Below are 13,513 nucleotides of genomic sequence, written 5' to 3'. Positions count from 1 at the left end.
AACACTATAAAAGTGTTTCTGTTAGCTGTTAGTGCTTAGCAGCCCTCAAACACCAGCTCAGTGCTTCAGAGTGAGATGTAGTGTCACCTGACCACAGGCACAATAACAGCCAAGAGGCAATGAAGGAATGATTCAGTCACCAAAGGGTCCAACAGATGTCCCTAACAAGAATTTCTCCAGAAAAACATCCAGCCTGCACAACCTTTGTGAGCAAGGCCACATTCTTCAACTGACCTGTGCCCAACCCCAGAAATCAACCCCAATCTTTCTTCACAGCATAAGCCAAGGTTCTGGCATCCATTGGTTTTGGAATCCTTTGTTCCGATTCCAAAACAGCTGCTTTTGTTTTCAAGAGGGTTTGGTAAACTAGTCTCCACTCCCATACTTGAGTAAATCTCACGTTCTTTCCTTGTGTCACGTGGTCCTACACACCATCTCACCAGGAGGAAGTGTCAGAGTTTGTCACTGACCCCTCACTCTTTCCCAAATACTTAGGGCTCACCGACTTCCTTTCAGTAGAGCTACCTACTACTTGTCTGACTTACAGAACGGCAAAATGAAGGCGTGAGCAGATTTGGTACAATTTTTCCCCATCAAGTAAAACCGTTGGAAATATTTAAATTTTGTTTGAATTTTAGATTAATTTATTTGTGAAATTTGAGTTACTAGGGATAGAATTAAATTTAATTAAACATCAACAGCCAATTATAGTTCAGAGCTCAAGGGTGACAGCAGGACTATGGACAATAACACACAGTAATAGCGTTACTCACTAATTTTTATATTGTCCCATCCAGAAATGCTTGACTCACCACAAAGGTACACATTCCATTTTGCATCATTTCTGATTCAATTCATGCAATCAGCAGCTCCGACTGCGAATGACGCTGCTTAACCTGGCCGAATTCAGGTCGCGGGCCGTTTCGAACTGGCTAATTCGGCTGAGTGTATTCAACCACCCCCACAAAAACAGCGTTAATCCGCAGCTCAAACACGGCTGAAAAGCTGGCAAGTCCTGAAAGAGGCGACAGTGAGGAGTTGTTGTTTTTTTTTGGCATACTTTGCGATCGGGGAATTCCCCAGTAGAAATAAAGCATGACACAAACAAAGCATTTACTAAGAAAACCATACGCAAGAAGCCTGTTTCCTACATGGCAGCATTGCTGCCTTCGAAGAAAAGCCTGAGGTGACTGGCACCCGGATCAGCACACCGAAGGCCAGGTATGGAGCCTCTCCCTCCCTGACCGGGAAATCTGCAGCGTGTCGCTGTGCGATCAGCATCCCGCAACTGCAACCTTCTCAGACTGCAGCGTTAACAGATTTTGCCTCATTTAAGACATTCCCTTTATATTCTGAACGCTTTTCTAGCATGGTCTTGAAGAACTTGCATGTTTTCTTGGTAGGTGTTTTGTGTGAGTAAATTGACCTTTTTTACTGCCAGGCGTTTCACTCTGGTTAAGCATTGCTGCTCAAGGCTGAAACAGCAGGGCTGCGTCCCATGACTGCAGCCACTCACCTTCGAGCCCTAGATTGTTGCTACGCCGCCGCCGCCACCCGCCCCAAGGCAGCCCCAGCCTTTTGTATGAAACCAAATCTCACCAACGATCTTGCAGCAAGTGACTGAGGCCAATGAAGTACTGGGCCAGACAGAGTGAGAGATCTCTGTGCTTTGACAGAATAAGGATGTTTGTTAGAAAGTAGGTGCGGTTGGTGGCTACAAAACCACACCCTCCCCCCGTTGCCGTCAGTCACTCGGCTGGTATTAACTGGATTTACCTTGTCTGCTCAACCATTAGCTGGATTGAAGTTGAGACGGTTCTGTTAGGCACATTTTAGCTCTCTGCGTTCGCATTAAAAAGCCCACGAAAAATCAGCTGGCAGGAGTGTCTTTAGGTTACGTGACTCATCCCAGTTAACGATGTCGAACAGCGTCTCTATTCTATGATAAATCCATCACGGGTGCGGGAACATGTCAGGACACACCATTTTAATACAAAATAGCCCCTTGCAGCCTTTTTATGGATAACATAGCTTTCATAATGGAACTGTAACTAATCCAGAAGCCTTAACTGCGTGTTTAAACAGCTACACACACAGAGATCCACAAAAGGGAAATTCATCTGAAGTGAGAAAAGGCTCTTTTAACTTATGACAAGCTACACTAAGCTACTAAAGAAAATATGTTTTTTTTTTTAAGGCTGAATGCCGCACTTCCCCATCCCGTCCAGCAGGGGGAAGCCTTGTACCCTATATAGCCTGGGAACAGGCTCCAGAACCCCACAAACCTGACTAGAATAAGCAGTTGGAAATTTGTTGGAATACAAGTTTCAGACATTTACTCAGTCATGCAGTAAACTTTTTTTTCTTTCTTTATAGTTTATGGATAGTTTACATCCAGCACGCTCTACTTGATTGTCTCCAAACTGCACCACGGAACACAGATATTATAAGGTGCTAGATGAATGGCGCTAGTGCCAGACTACCTGTAGACAACACAAGAAGCACTAAGAGCACAGCAATGTGCCCCCAGGATATACAGACAGTGGGTGAGGCTGGGAATCCTTCTAGTATGTCACTCATTTCTATACTGAGATTCACAGAGATCAGCACACATGTCCTGTCTGTGGTCCAGCTTGCGATTTCAGTAACAGCTGTCATTCTAGCCAGAATGGGAGAACTTCTAAATAACATGGAAAAAGGTAACCTCCAGCTACAGTAGTCCTGCTGGCATTAGTTTGGTCGCCACCTTCTGGCCATAAGTGGTATTGCTGCATGCGGGTATCAATGATTCTTCTAGAACTTTATAATAGACAAACACACAAATACCTGCTGAAATACTCGCCTAAATCTCGCACAAGACGACACGGCTTTCCGCAAAAGGTCAGGGTGACGTCTGTGGTCCGAATATTGGCAGAAATATTATAGCAGCATCAGATGTATGCTCTGAATAGTCACTACGGATGACTTGGGTGTCATGGCCAGAGCTGCCGTCTTGCCACCAGGGGGCAGTTTTCCAGAAATGGAAGCCGGGAAGCTGGACGTCCACGGTGACAGCTTCTCGAGCTGCCGCTCAGACACAGGGCAACAGCAACACTCTTACTAATCAACAGTTTATTTACATAAAGAACAAAGGACGTGTATGGATTGCTTTCATTTCCACAGAGCCACAAACCATTTTGCTCCCATTTTAATATAAAGAATGAATTTACAATCAGTTCATTTTTTAACAGAGCTTTTCTTTCCTCTCTCTCTCCTCCCGGAACCGTGAATCACAACTGGCAGCTTGTGGCTGCCTGACGCCGGACTGACAGCAGGACACCATGTTTGTGCCATGAAAGCGGGAGAATCGAGGCGGCGGTCACAAACTGGGGGGCGGGGGGGGCCACCGGACTCCACCTAGAACCACAGAACGCGAGGAAAGAAACCATAATACCAAGACCAAATACAAAAAAAAAAAAAAAAAATCACTAAAAATCAGATTTACAGTTTTTTTCACCTTTTCCCAGACAGCTATCCAGAATTAACAAGCCTATATTAGTCTACATTGAGAGCAAACACAGCATGATGAAGGGAAGGCCCAGTTATTATTATTATTATTGTGAATATTTTAGTCATTTCAACACTTTCTCTCTGTCCAAGCTGGATGCAGTGATTAAAAGGCAAGCTTTGATCTCTCTACAGCACCTACGGATACAGACAGCCTCCGGGATCAGGGGCACCATGTAGACGGTGGCAAGTTAGCTGTGTTTTACACCAGAAATACCACAGGGGCATTAAAAGAAATCGTAAAAGGGACTGTGAGCCACCGGTCACCCCCCCAAGCGCGCGCGCGCGCGCACACACACACACACACACACACACACACGCACACGCACACGCACACGCACACACACGCACACACGCACACACACACTAAAGCAGGACCAGAACGGCCAGTTTGGGTGTCTCAGGTACAAGCAGCCACCCCGTCACACAGTCACACGCGAGATGGGCCCCCGCTCAAACTTATGAACAGCGAATCAGGACAAAGACGTCTGCTAATGTGCATTTAAATCACCAAATGGTCTTAAGTCTGTTTTTTTTTTTCTTTAATATATTCTTTGTTTCATTTGTTTTCTAAGACTGTGTCCTTTTAAATGCAAACGCAAGGATGGGGTCTTGGCAGAACACAGGTGTTCGTGTTCACGTTTCACTTTAAACTTCAATGTTGTTTCCTGCGTAAAGTCTGGTCCACGTGCGAGCTGGAAGACAAAGAGAGCGACGAAAAGCGACATGGGTGAGTTAGCCTGCATTAGACTCAGCACAGCCGCAAACGACGACGCACTCCACACACGGGGCCCAGACGGCACACCGATCGCTACACCTCAGAGCCGAGTGCCCGTCTGATTCACGCGACCTTCGTTCAGCTCACCTGTCTCTATGGCCTGAGCTTCGTTGGTTTTCCATTGCTCTGCGACATCGTTAGCTAGTGGATCATCAGGGTTGGGAGCGCTTAGTAATGCCTGGATAGATAGCAGTACGGTGCGGATCTGCAGGGCGGGCGACCACTTATCTGCAAGGGAAAGTAGCCGAGCACAGAGAAGGGGGGAAAACCAGTGGCAGTGAGCTCCGTAGTAACTAACCCAACAAAGCCCCCCTTGCCTTTCGTAATGGCGCCCTTTACACAACCAAGGGAGGATCTGAAGCCCCCATGATCCCTTTGTCCTCACCTTTGAGGATGTCCAGGCATATCCGACCCAGCTTGTCAACGTTGGGGTGGTATATTTTGGTCATGAATCGTACTTTAGGAGCTGCCATTGGATACTCTTCTGGTAGAAAAAGTTCAAGTTTAAAAGTCCCTCCTTCAAAGGGTGAATCCTGGGGCCCGGCGATGACCACGTGGAAGTAGCGGGCATTCGCTTCATCAGGCTCCGCTTTGATCCCGGGGACAGGTTCAGCTAGCAAGCGCTGTGTCTCCTGGAGGTAGGGGAACACACACACGCACGCACACACACACACACAAACACATACACACAGCGACGGTGAATACATATTATCAATGGCATCAGGTAAACAGGAAATGAAACAGGCAAAATCTCACATAATCCCTCATGCATGTGCCAGTTGTAAGGGAGGGTCAGGCCTGTACATGTGAGCCATTGAAAGAGAGGGGGGAGCTGCTGAGATTGAGGTACCAACATCTATGGAAGGAACAGCAAAGAGCTCTTAACCAAGAAGGCAGCTGGTTCCGCATTTATGTGCTAGGAAGATACCAACTCTAGCAACCCAGTCTGGGATCTCGACATCATGTATTTTCATACCTTTATATTTGAGTATTCAAATACCTGTTTCTGTTAATATCCTTATAACTATATGGCACAGTCTGCACCGTTTCATTCCTTTATTCTAGTACTTTTTTCCTGCTTATCTATTTTTCTTTGTCTTCTTGTTGTTCTATGTTATTTGTAGGGCTGCAGCTATCGATTATTTTAGTAATCGAGTATTCTATTGATTATTCCATCGATTAATCGGATAAGAAATACTTTTGTTTTATTAAAGAGCAACAGTAACTATTCTTAAAATGAATAACTCATGTGTTTCCGTTTTAGGAACATTTTTAATGATTGAACTCCATACAACTGAAAAAAAGACCTAAACCCTTTTAGTGCATTTATGTCACATTTGTTTTGCTTTTTAAAAGAAAACACTTTCTTAAATGCAAAAATAAATAAAATGATGTGAAATAAAATTACTGAAAAAAGGTATACATATATCTTAAACTAAGGCATATATTAAAACGGCCTTTACTCTCTGTGTTCTTGTACATTTATAGGAGACATAAAAAAGTTCTGACAGGATTGTATCTCCTGGATGAGATAGGAATGCTGTGCTCATGTTCATGTGTGTAAGTGAATGTGAGTGAGAGTGTGTGTGTTTAAGTGTGTTACAGAATGAGTGCGTGTGTGTAAGCCTTTAAAGGAGCATATGTGGCGGTTGGATAATTCAGTGTCTCTGAGTTTCACTGGCCCAAGGCTGTTGGGGTAGGGGGGGTAATTTTTATGTTATATTTATAATATATTATTTATAATTATGTAATATTATTCATATTAATCTGAATCTGCAAAATAATATTACTAAAGCCTTGAAATAGATCTAGTTGAGTACACACCATGTTCCCCTTTAGACTCACTCCTGCATGCTGCAGGTATCACTGCGACTAATCAAGCTGAAAACATTGACTTTCTTCACCTTTAAGCTTGTTTAACAGCTGGTTTGGTTAAGGACTCTCGCCCAGCTATTTACCAGTAAAGGTTTAGTAGTGATTACAAGCACTGCTGTTGTTTTCCTTCACTCCACCTGAGTTCACCATCTCTGTAACGGAACCGTCTCTTTGCTATTAGTGTACAGACAGGCTCCAGCTCCATGTCAAACTACGACAGCATCATTCTCACCGCTCTTGTGTTATCAGTGTTTTTATTGAGGAAAAATAGGGGCCGCTTGGGCTGAATCTTGTTGCACTTTTTTATTCACACATATGCCCATAAATACGGCCTATTATAGCCGCGAATGTGAGTGAAGCGCTCACACATACTTTGTATACTGGTTCTGATCTGTGGACTGGATGCATAGACTGGGTGCTTTCTGTTGAGATGTTGAATCATTAACATTGTACTATTGTGGTAAGATAATTTGGTTTTATAATGGACGCACTGCACAGTATTTTCGCTTTTCTTTTGTTTGAAATCGTCCCAAACTTTAGACATTTTTCATCTTTCTCTGACTTTCCTCGCTATTTTTCCTGTCTTCCTCCATTGCGCCATCAAATCAAACCTGCTACACGTAATGCCACGTAAGCATAATGTGCGACAGTAATAATCATCCGAGTGAAACACGGCGATCACTAAACTGTTCACAGTCGTTCGGATCACACTAAGCATCGAAGTAAAGAATTTGCATCGAGGATTTTTTGTAATCGAGTTATTCGAGTTACTCGAATCGTTGCACCCCTAGTTATTTGTGAAAGTAAACACCAATACTGCCAAAACAAATTCCTGGTACATGCAATTATACTTGACCAATAAAGTGAATTATGATTCTGATTTACCTGGGAGCAGAATGACCAGAAACCTGCACACACCAAGACTGACCGTGCTTATAAACCGACATGGACCAAGTAACCGTGTCATTCATGATGGTGACACACTACGTAATCATGGACCGCAAACATCTCATGTTTTTAAATGCTAAGACCACCGACTGCACAGTCCGCTGCGTCTCCAGCAGGTTGAACATCTTAGACAGAAGGCGCACGGCGACACCAGCTGAGTTATAAATAGGTCTAAATATGCTAATTTAAAAGGCAGCAGAAGGTATGAGAAGCGGCATTTAACCGGCTGCTCGGTAAAACAGCCCCAGTCGGAAGCAGCCCGGCTCCCGCCTGCCCCCTACGATCGATGTTCCGAACAGGTGAAAATGTGAGAAGTACCGGCGTGGCGGCTGTTCACACACACAGGTGGCTGTGTCACCTCCCACTATGTCAGCATACAGGCACAATCTCCGCCACTCACCATACCGGTCTAGCCTTGATTCTGCAGGACAGAACTTCCCCAAGAACCAGGACAAATAACCTAGCACCAGAAAATCAGAACAAACCTAATGCAGATCAGTGAATAACAGAAAAATAAGATTTTTTTTTTTTTTTTTTTGGGGGGGGGGGGGGGGGGCACACCTTATCAGTCTTTGGGGCCATTACACAATATTATTCCAAATACACACTGCATGCAGAATTTAACGCACCTCCAAGATGAATGCAAAATACACATCGAAAAAATCTCTAACGATCACATATGCTTACAAACAAATCCACCAAGCAATAACATCTCACCAGCCTTTGAAGCTCACCAACAAGATAAAGACCCTCTTCAAATTTGGCCACTAAACCAAAATCAGACCGAGTCAATTTTGCAATGTGTAGCCCCTCCCAGTTTAAACATGTCTATTGCATATTCTTTAGTCACCATCGTTTACACACACAATGATATTCATTCAGTTCCGACATACAGCTAATGCATATTCATGGACATACAGAGTGGGCACAAGGAATCCTTTGTAAAACATGTTAAATGCATGGCAGGAACACGCCGACATGCTGACACCGAGAGGGTCTGTTCCTCACTTTTCTGCCAGCACAGTAGCGAGCAGACAGACGCCAACTAAGCAGAGCATGGATGAGAAAGTCACACAAGCACGTGTGCAACTGAGTGCAAACGACACACCGACAAAAACATAAACGGTAAATAGAACTTGCTTAACTATCTCTGCTGACTTTCACCATCCTTGTCCATGTAAAAGTGACACGCCTTGCTGAAATACTTCATATGGATAATTTGAAATCATACTGTAAGAGAAAGCACGATAAATGATATCAATGTAACTCTATACTGCATTGGGGCTTGGAAACACACTGTGTTTTACAGATACATTTCTCTGCTGGTCTCGGTATCGTATCTTGATTGATGTGTACTTCAAATGCCAGGGCCAATAAGTACTGTAATAAGGCTAATTTTAACTAATTAAAATAGTTGTATCATTTCAAAAATGCAGGCAGGCTATACCACAGATAATGAGAAGACGATATCTTCCCTAAACTCTCTTCTAAATATTCTCCTGCAATATTGCTGCCTACTGTTTTGGCTTCTTTAGATACTGACAACTAATGACTAATTTCTATCAAAATCAAAATATTTATCCAACCTACAAAGAAGGTTATCCGAAGGTCATTACAATCTTGACATTTCATCTATGGGTTTAAATTAAAAAGGCACTCAAACAAAGCATCAGTCTTTACCAAAAGATGATGCCTGAATATTCTGAACAGTGCCGAGAATGTTTGACAAAGAAGTAACCTTTAAACTACGTAACAGATTTTGAAACTCAAATCTGCCAACAAATAATGTGCTTTAGCGATGAACATAATACTAGTGACTAAGTCTTCATACATTTACAGACACACTACGGAATGTTTCAAATTTCCCAGACAACCTGAAGTGCGCAAGAGGGAGGTCCCTGGTGAATATCCACAACATTCAGGTGTCTGTATCATTATACAAGGGAATTTTACACGTGTAGCACAAGATGTGCAATAAGCAGCAAAGCATTCAGACTGGATTACAGACGACTCGTGTGTGGGTTGTTTTCCTTGACTTCATTACGAAGCCAATGACAATACATCTGTAACGATCATTTAGCAAAACTGACACTCACCCTAATGAATACAATTAGATAGACAAATACTGAAATTTTAAACTGATTTGTTAATGTACGATCCAATTAAATGTTTCAAGTCATTTATTAAGACCGGCCTGGATTTAGACAGCTGGTTATGTTTCGGGCTGACTTAAATGTACTTCGTAGATTCAACCAAATCCAGTTAACCATCCTTCTGGATATCTGTGCTAAGTAGGTAAAACCGCACGAAAGGTTTATTTGACACGAACTGACGTTCTATATGGAAAATCACATTTAGAAGCGTGTGCAGGTGGAGGGGTAGTGTGTCATCATCCACTCACCCACATCTTAAACGTTAAAGGATCTCCGCATCATCTTACTACCGGCGCCTGGGTGTGACCCGGACCAAAAGCGAGTCCGAAACCCGGGACTCACCGCAAAGAAAGGGGCATTTCACTGGACTTTCCGTGCTTGTTTATACGGCCTTGGGGAGGACGGCGGCGCCGTAAGGCGGGGAGTAACACCCCGGCGGCTCATTCATTTCAACCTGCTGACAAGGCCCAGTATACAGAAAAGCAGCTTCGCACCGGCCTGAAGCCACGCATCTCCAGCCCGGCGATGCCGATGCCCCCAAGGCTCCCCATGAGGGGTTTTTTATTAAACTTTCGGGATTGGCCGTTGGAGAAGCTCCGGCCGGCTGGGTGCGCTCGCCTCAGTACTTGCGGCGCTAGGATCAGTACCAGGCCGGCAAGAAGCAGCCACGGCCCGGGAGATTCAGCCCGCTCCGATTACAGCCCAAAGGCAGTGCCAGCTACCTTCTCCGTGACACGGACGGATAAGGGGCACGGTGCTCCGCCATCTTTAGCGGCAGGGCTGTATTTTTAAATCCAGCCTTATTCGGGTCTGTAGCTCGAGCTGGACGGAAGTCGCGAGCTCAAGTGACAGACGGGGGAATGCGAGCAAGTCCCGCGTTTCGCCGCAGTGAATCGCGCGCAGCAACACGGCCCCGGCGCTGGCCGCTACCGGCACAACTGGCCGCATGAGACGCGATTCAGTTACCTTAATGATCCTGCGGGGCAGTCCTGCCATCTTGTCTTAATGCGGGATTTTTTTTAGCTGTGACTCCTTCGGTGCGTCTCGGTTCGCTTGCCACGACTGCGCAGGCGCAGATGTCTCCCAGCGGTTCGCAGCGAGTGCGCAGACGTGTATGGCTTCCAACGGTTCGAAGACAGTGCGCAGGCGCAAGTGTCTTTCTGGCGGGTCATCGCTATTGCGCAGGCGCGGATAGCGCTGCGGAATATTGCTGGAAATCACATAGTGGTTCGACTTAATCTGAAAATCGAAATCAACTCCAAGTGCATAACAGACGTGCATTTAATTAATTACAGAGGCGGTGTAGTGGAAGTTATTAATACTTTTATCTTCCAACCGCTTATCCTGGGCTGGGGGAGATCATACTACCCAAATATATTAAATGTGAATTATATTATTTTCTCTTACACCTAATTCTTGAACGTAAAAAACGTAGATATTCCAAATATACATCATATGATAGATCCTAAGAAGAAACAGTTTATTTAAATATATGGCATAATTCTCAGTATTTGGGTGCTTGCAGTCCATGAATTCTCTCTCTGATTATTCATATTTTCACATATCACATAGTTTGACCTCATGCTTGGAACAAGGATCAAGAAATCAGAACAATTATTAACGTGGTTACCGGTTAGCTTAGTGAGACTGCAAGAGAGAATGAATATGGAACCATGTGTTTTTGTTCAAGGGTATTATGGCAGTTATATGAAATGTTACTGCAAGGTTCAGTAACAAACATGCTAAAAAGATACTATCTGTGTTACATGGTTACTCTCCAGTCCCCATAATGCACCTTGTGCCAGGTCCATTTGGCAAGTGAAAAAAACCTTTAAACACACCAACCTCATTTGCTTAGTAATCGCACAACTTAAATACCTCTTTATTTAAGAAAATGTAATGTGGTCTTTATAGTTTATATTACATATTACAGGTGAGTCTTGGACTATTGGTCTTTGGGAGGATTCAGCTTCTTGCGTCTTCTGTGATACCTGGGAAAAAAGGGCGATTTAGCATGATTCTGCTGGACAGACTATTATTGGAAGCACGTTATGTAGCCACAGATTTCCTTTTATCAGCTTGCAGGACATTATATCTACCTACGCATTCACACAGTTGCACTGTCATCGAAGGGTGAGAGGAACGTTACCTACTAGAAGCGGAACCTTCGTTGCTAAATAACTGCCCTTGCAACCAAAATATCACCACAGAAGTCTGGCTTCGGGAGTCTGCGCTCTATCCAATCTCAGGCATAGTTTGGGACAATGTGTAGGTTCAAATACTGTGAAATATAAGCTTAGGTTTTCCGAAACATTCAAACCTAAAATCTGTCTGCATTTTTATCTTTTTTTATCCTATACAACTTTTCTCTCAGAAAAGATGCAAAATTATTTAGTTAAATATATTAATGGTGGAGCCTTGATGCACAAATACAACATACTGAAGGAGGAAAGAATGTCCACTTACTGCCCGTAGGGGTACCAACGATGCTTTGTTGTGAAGAACATTTTACTGAGCTCCTCAATGGTGGGACCCGCTTTGTTCTGTGGGACTTCCTTACTCAAATGAGCCTTCAGAACCTGGTCATGGGTTTCCGCTGGGTTTGACAGGGGGTCAGGTCGTGGAATGGGCTGTGGTGTAGATTAACAAATAGCTTATCAAAAGATCTAATTATTTTGTCACATTTAAGAACTAGCGTTATGTTACAATCCTTGAGCTGTAATATATTTCAACAAAAAAACACCCAACTGTACTGTCCATTCTCACCTGGGACAACTCGTATGGGAATTCCACAGCTGGGTGGTAACAGACTATAGTTTTACCATCTGGTGTCAATCCTATTTCAACTTTGCTGTAAAAAAAGTCAAAGTCAAAGTAAACTTTATTGTCATCTCTGCTATATACTGTACAGGTACATAGAGAGACGAGATGACGTGGCTCCAGTTTTTTTCAGTGCAGACGAGAGAAAATAGACATGTAACAAATCAATAAATATAAGGTATACAAAAAATATACTATACTTGGAGATAGAGGGAAGAATTGGGAAATCAGTTTTTGGACAATACTACATCATCAAACTGCAGCAGAGGGCACTGCAAGTTAGATACCAAACACCAGCAGCAAAGTACCCGTAAATGCAGAAGTCAAATTAAACTTATTTAACCTAATATGGCACGAACTAATCTGTGGTTTTCTCGTGCAGAGATTTTTTTTTTTCTCCACTGCACGATTCGGGACATTTACCAGTTCGCATCCTCAGATGAGGACCCAGTGGTTGTGGACATGAGATGAGCTGAAGACAAACTTCCACCTGAGGGAGATAGTTATCGAACGGCAGCGACTTTAATGTTTACGGAGACATGTACTATGCATTTCATCAGACATACCCCGTCAGAGATTCAAGCAATTGCTCAGAAGTAAATTCCAATAATATTTTTATGAAACTGAACGTCTTTCCGTGCTTCAGCATCGGTCAGCTTGTGAATCAACGTTACTAGATATCTTAAATATGCATGGAACTATAAGAAAATAGCGTTAATATATACGTTACGTATATAGTTAGCAGCATTTTAAACCGAGAAGTTATATATACCATCGTGTCACATATGCAAAGGAAACAGTCCAGGCTTCCTACTGACTGCTGGATCTTTCTCATTGCGGTAATCACCCGTTTTACTTACGGTTATACAGCGAGCAAAGTCTATTAGCCGACATACCCGTTAAATGCGTCCGTTTGGTCACATTTAAAAGCTTTGTGACGAGACCTTTCAGTCTGACTCCTTGACCGGCAGCCATGCTGCTCCCCTAGCTGCGTCAGGCGAAAACGTGCAGCCGCGAAAAAGGTCCGTGTGAAACACGGCGATCCGCAAGGTGACCGCTCGAGGAAAACTGGCAGACGGCGGTCACGATGGACCTTAGATATGCCGCAAGTACCAGTTTAAACAATTAAACTCTGACGCTTTATTGTTTGATAACACAGGTATTAGGCTTCATCCAATCACGTGTTTCTGATCACCGACTGGTTGGGGGAACTATACTATCATAAAAATTAAAATGAATAAGACCCAGAAAGCCTAACCTTCCTGCTTTCATCCACACCTCTGCCATCAGTACCCAGGGTTTTCTTGTTCCTTTGAGCGGCTAAGTGCAGAGCGAACTCCGGGGCCCCACCCACCATAAGCAGCCATGAGTGCTTAGTCTGCTTGCCTAGTTT

At 43.7% G+C, this 13,513-nt stretch overlaps 2 protein-coding genes across 2 annotated transcripts; both read right to left on the bottom strand.

Annotated features, from left to right (window-relative positions):
* Positions 1-3,096: 3,096 nt before the first annotated feature.
* On the bottom strand, positions 3,097-10,418 carry ube2nb (ubiquitin-conjugating enzyme E2Nb). Its single transcript, XM_048976386.1, has 4 exons — positions 10,267-10,418; positions 4,710-4,956; positions 4,412-4,552; positions 3,097-4,241 (listed from the first exon to the last, which is right to left on the bottom strand). Exons 1-4 carry the CDS (start codon positions 10,294-10,296, stop codon positions 4,195-4,197), a joined length of 465 nt encoding a protein of 154 aa, XP_048832343.1. The 5' UTR covers positions 10,297-10,418; the 3' UTR covers positions 3,097-4,194.
* Positions 10,419-11,149: 731 nt separating this feature from the next.
* On the bottom strand, positions 11,150-13,360 carry mrpl42 (mitochondrial ribosomal protein L42). The gene is made up of 5 exons (XM_048976505.1): positions 13,017-13,360; positions 12,544-12,610; positions 12,067-12,151; positions 11,767-11,930; positions 11,150-11,291 (listed from the first exon to the last, which is right to left on the bottom strand). The coding sequence occupies exons 1-5, from the start codon at positions 13,093-13,095 to the stop codon at positions 11,246-11,248; spliced, it is 441 nt and encodes a 146-aa protein (XP_048832462.1). The 5' UTR covers positions 13,096-13,360; the 3' UTR covers positions 11,150-11,245.
* Positions 13,361-13,513: the final 153 nt, after the last annotated feature.

The sequence above is a fragment of the Brienomyrus brachyistius genome, chromosome 1, assembly GCF_023856365.1.
Source record: "Brienomyrus brachyistius isolate T26 chromosome 1, BBRACH_0.4, whole genome shotgun sequence".
In the NCBI taxonomy this organism is placed as follows: domain Eukaryota; kingdom Metazoa; phylum Chordata; class Actinopteri; order Osteoglossiformes; family Mormyridae; genus Brienomyrus; species Brienomyrus brachyistius.
The sequence above is the reverse complement of the archived record's forward strand: the minus strand, read 5'-3'. Positions and strand labels throughout refer to the sequence as shown.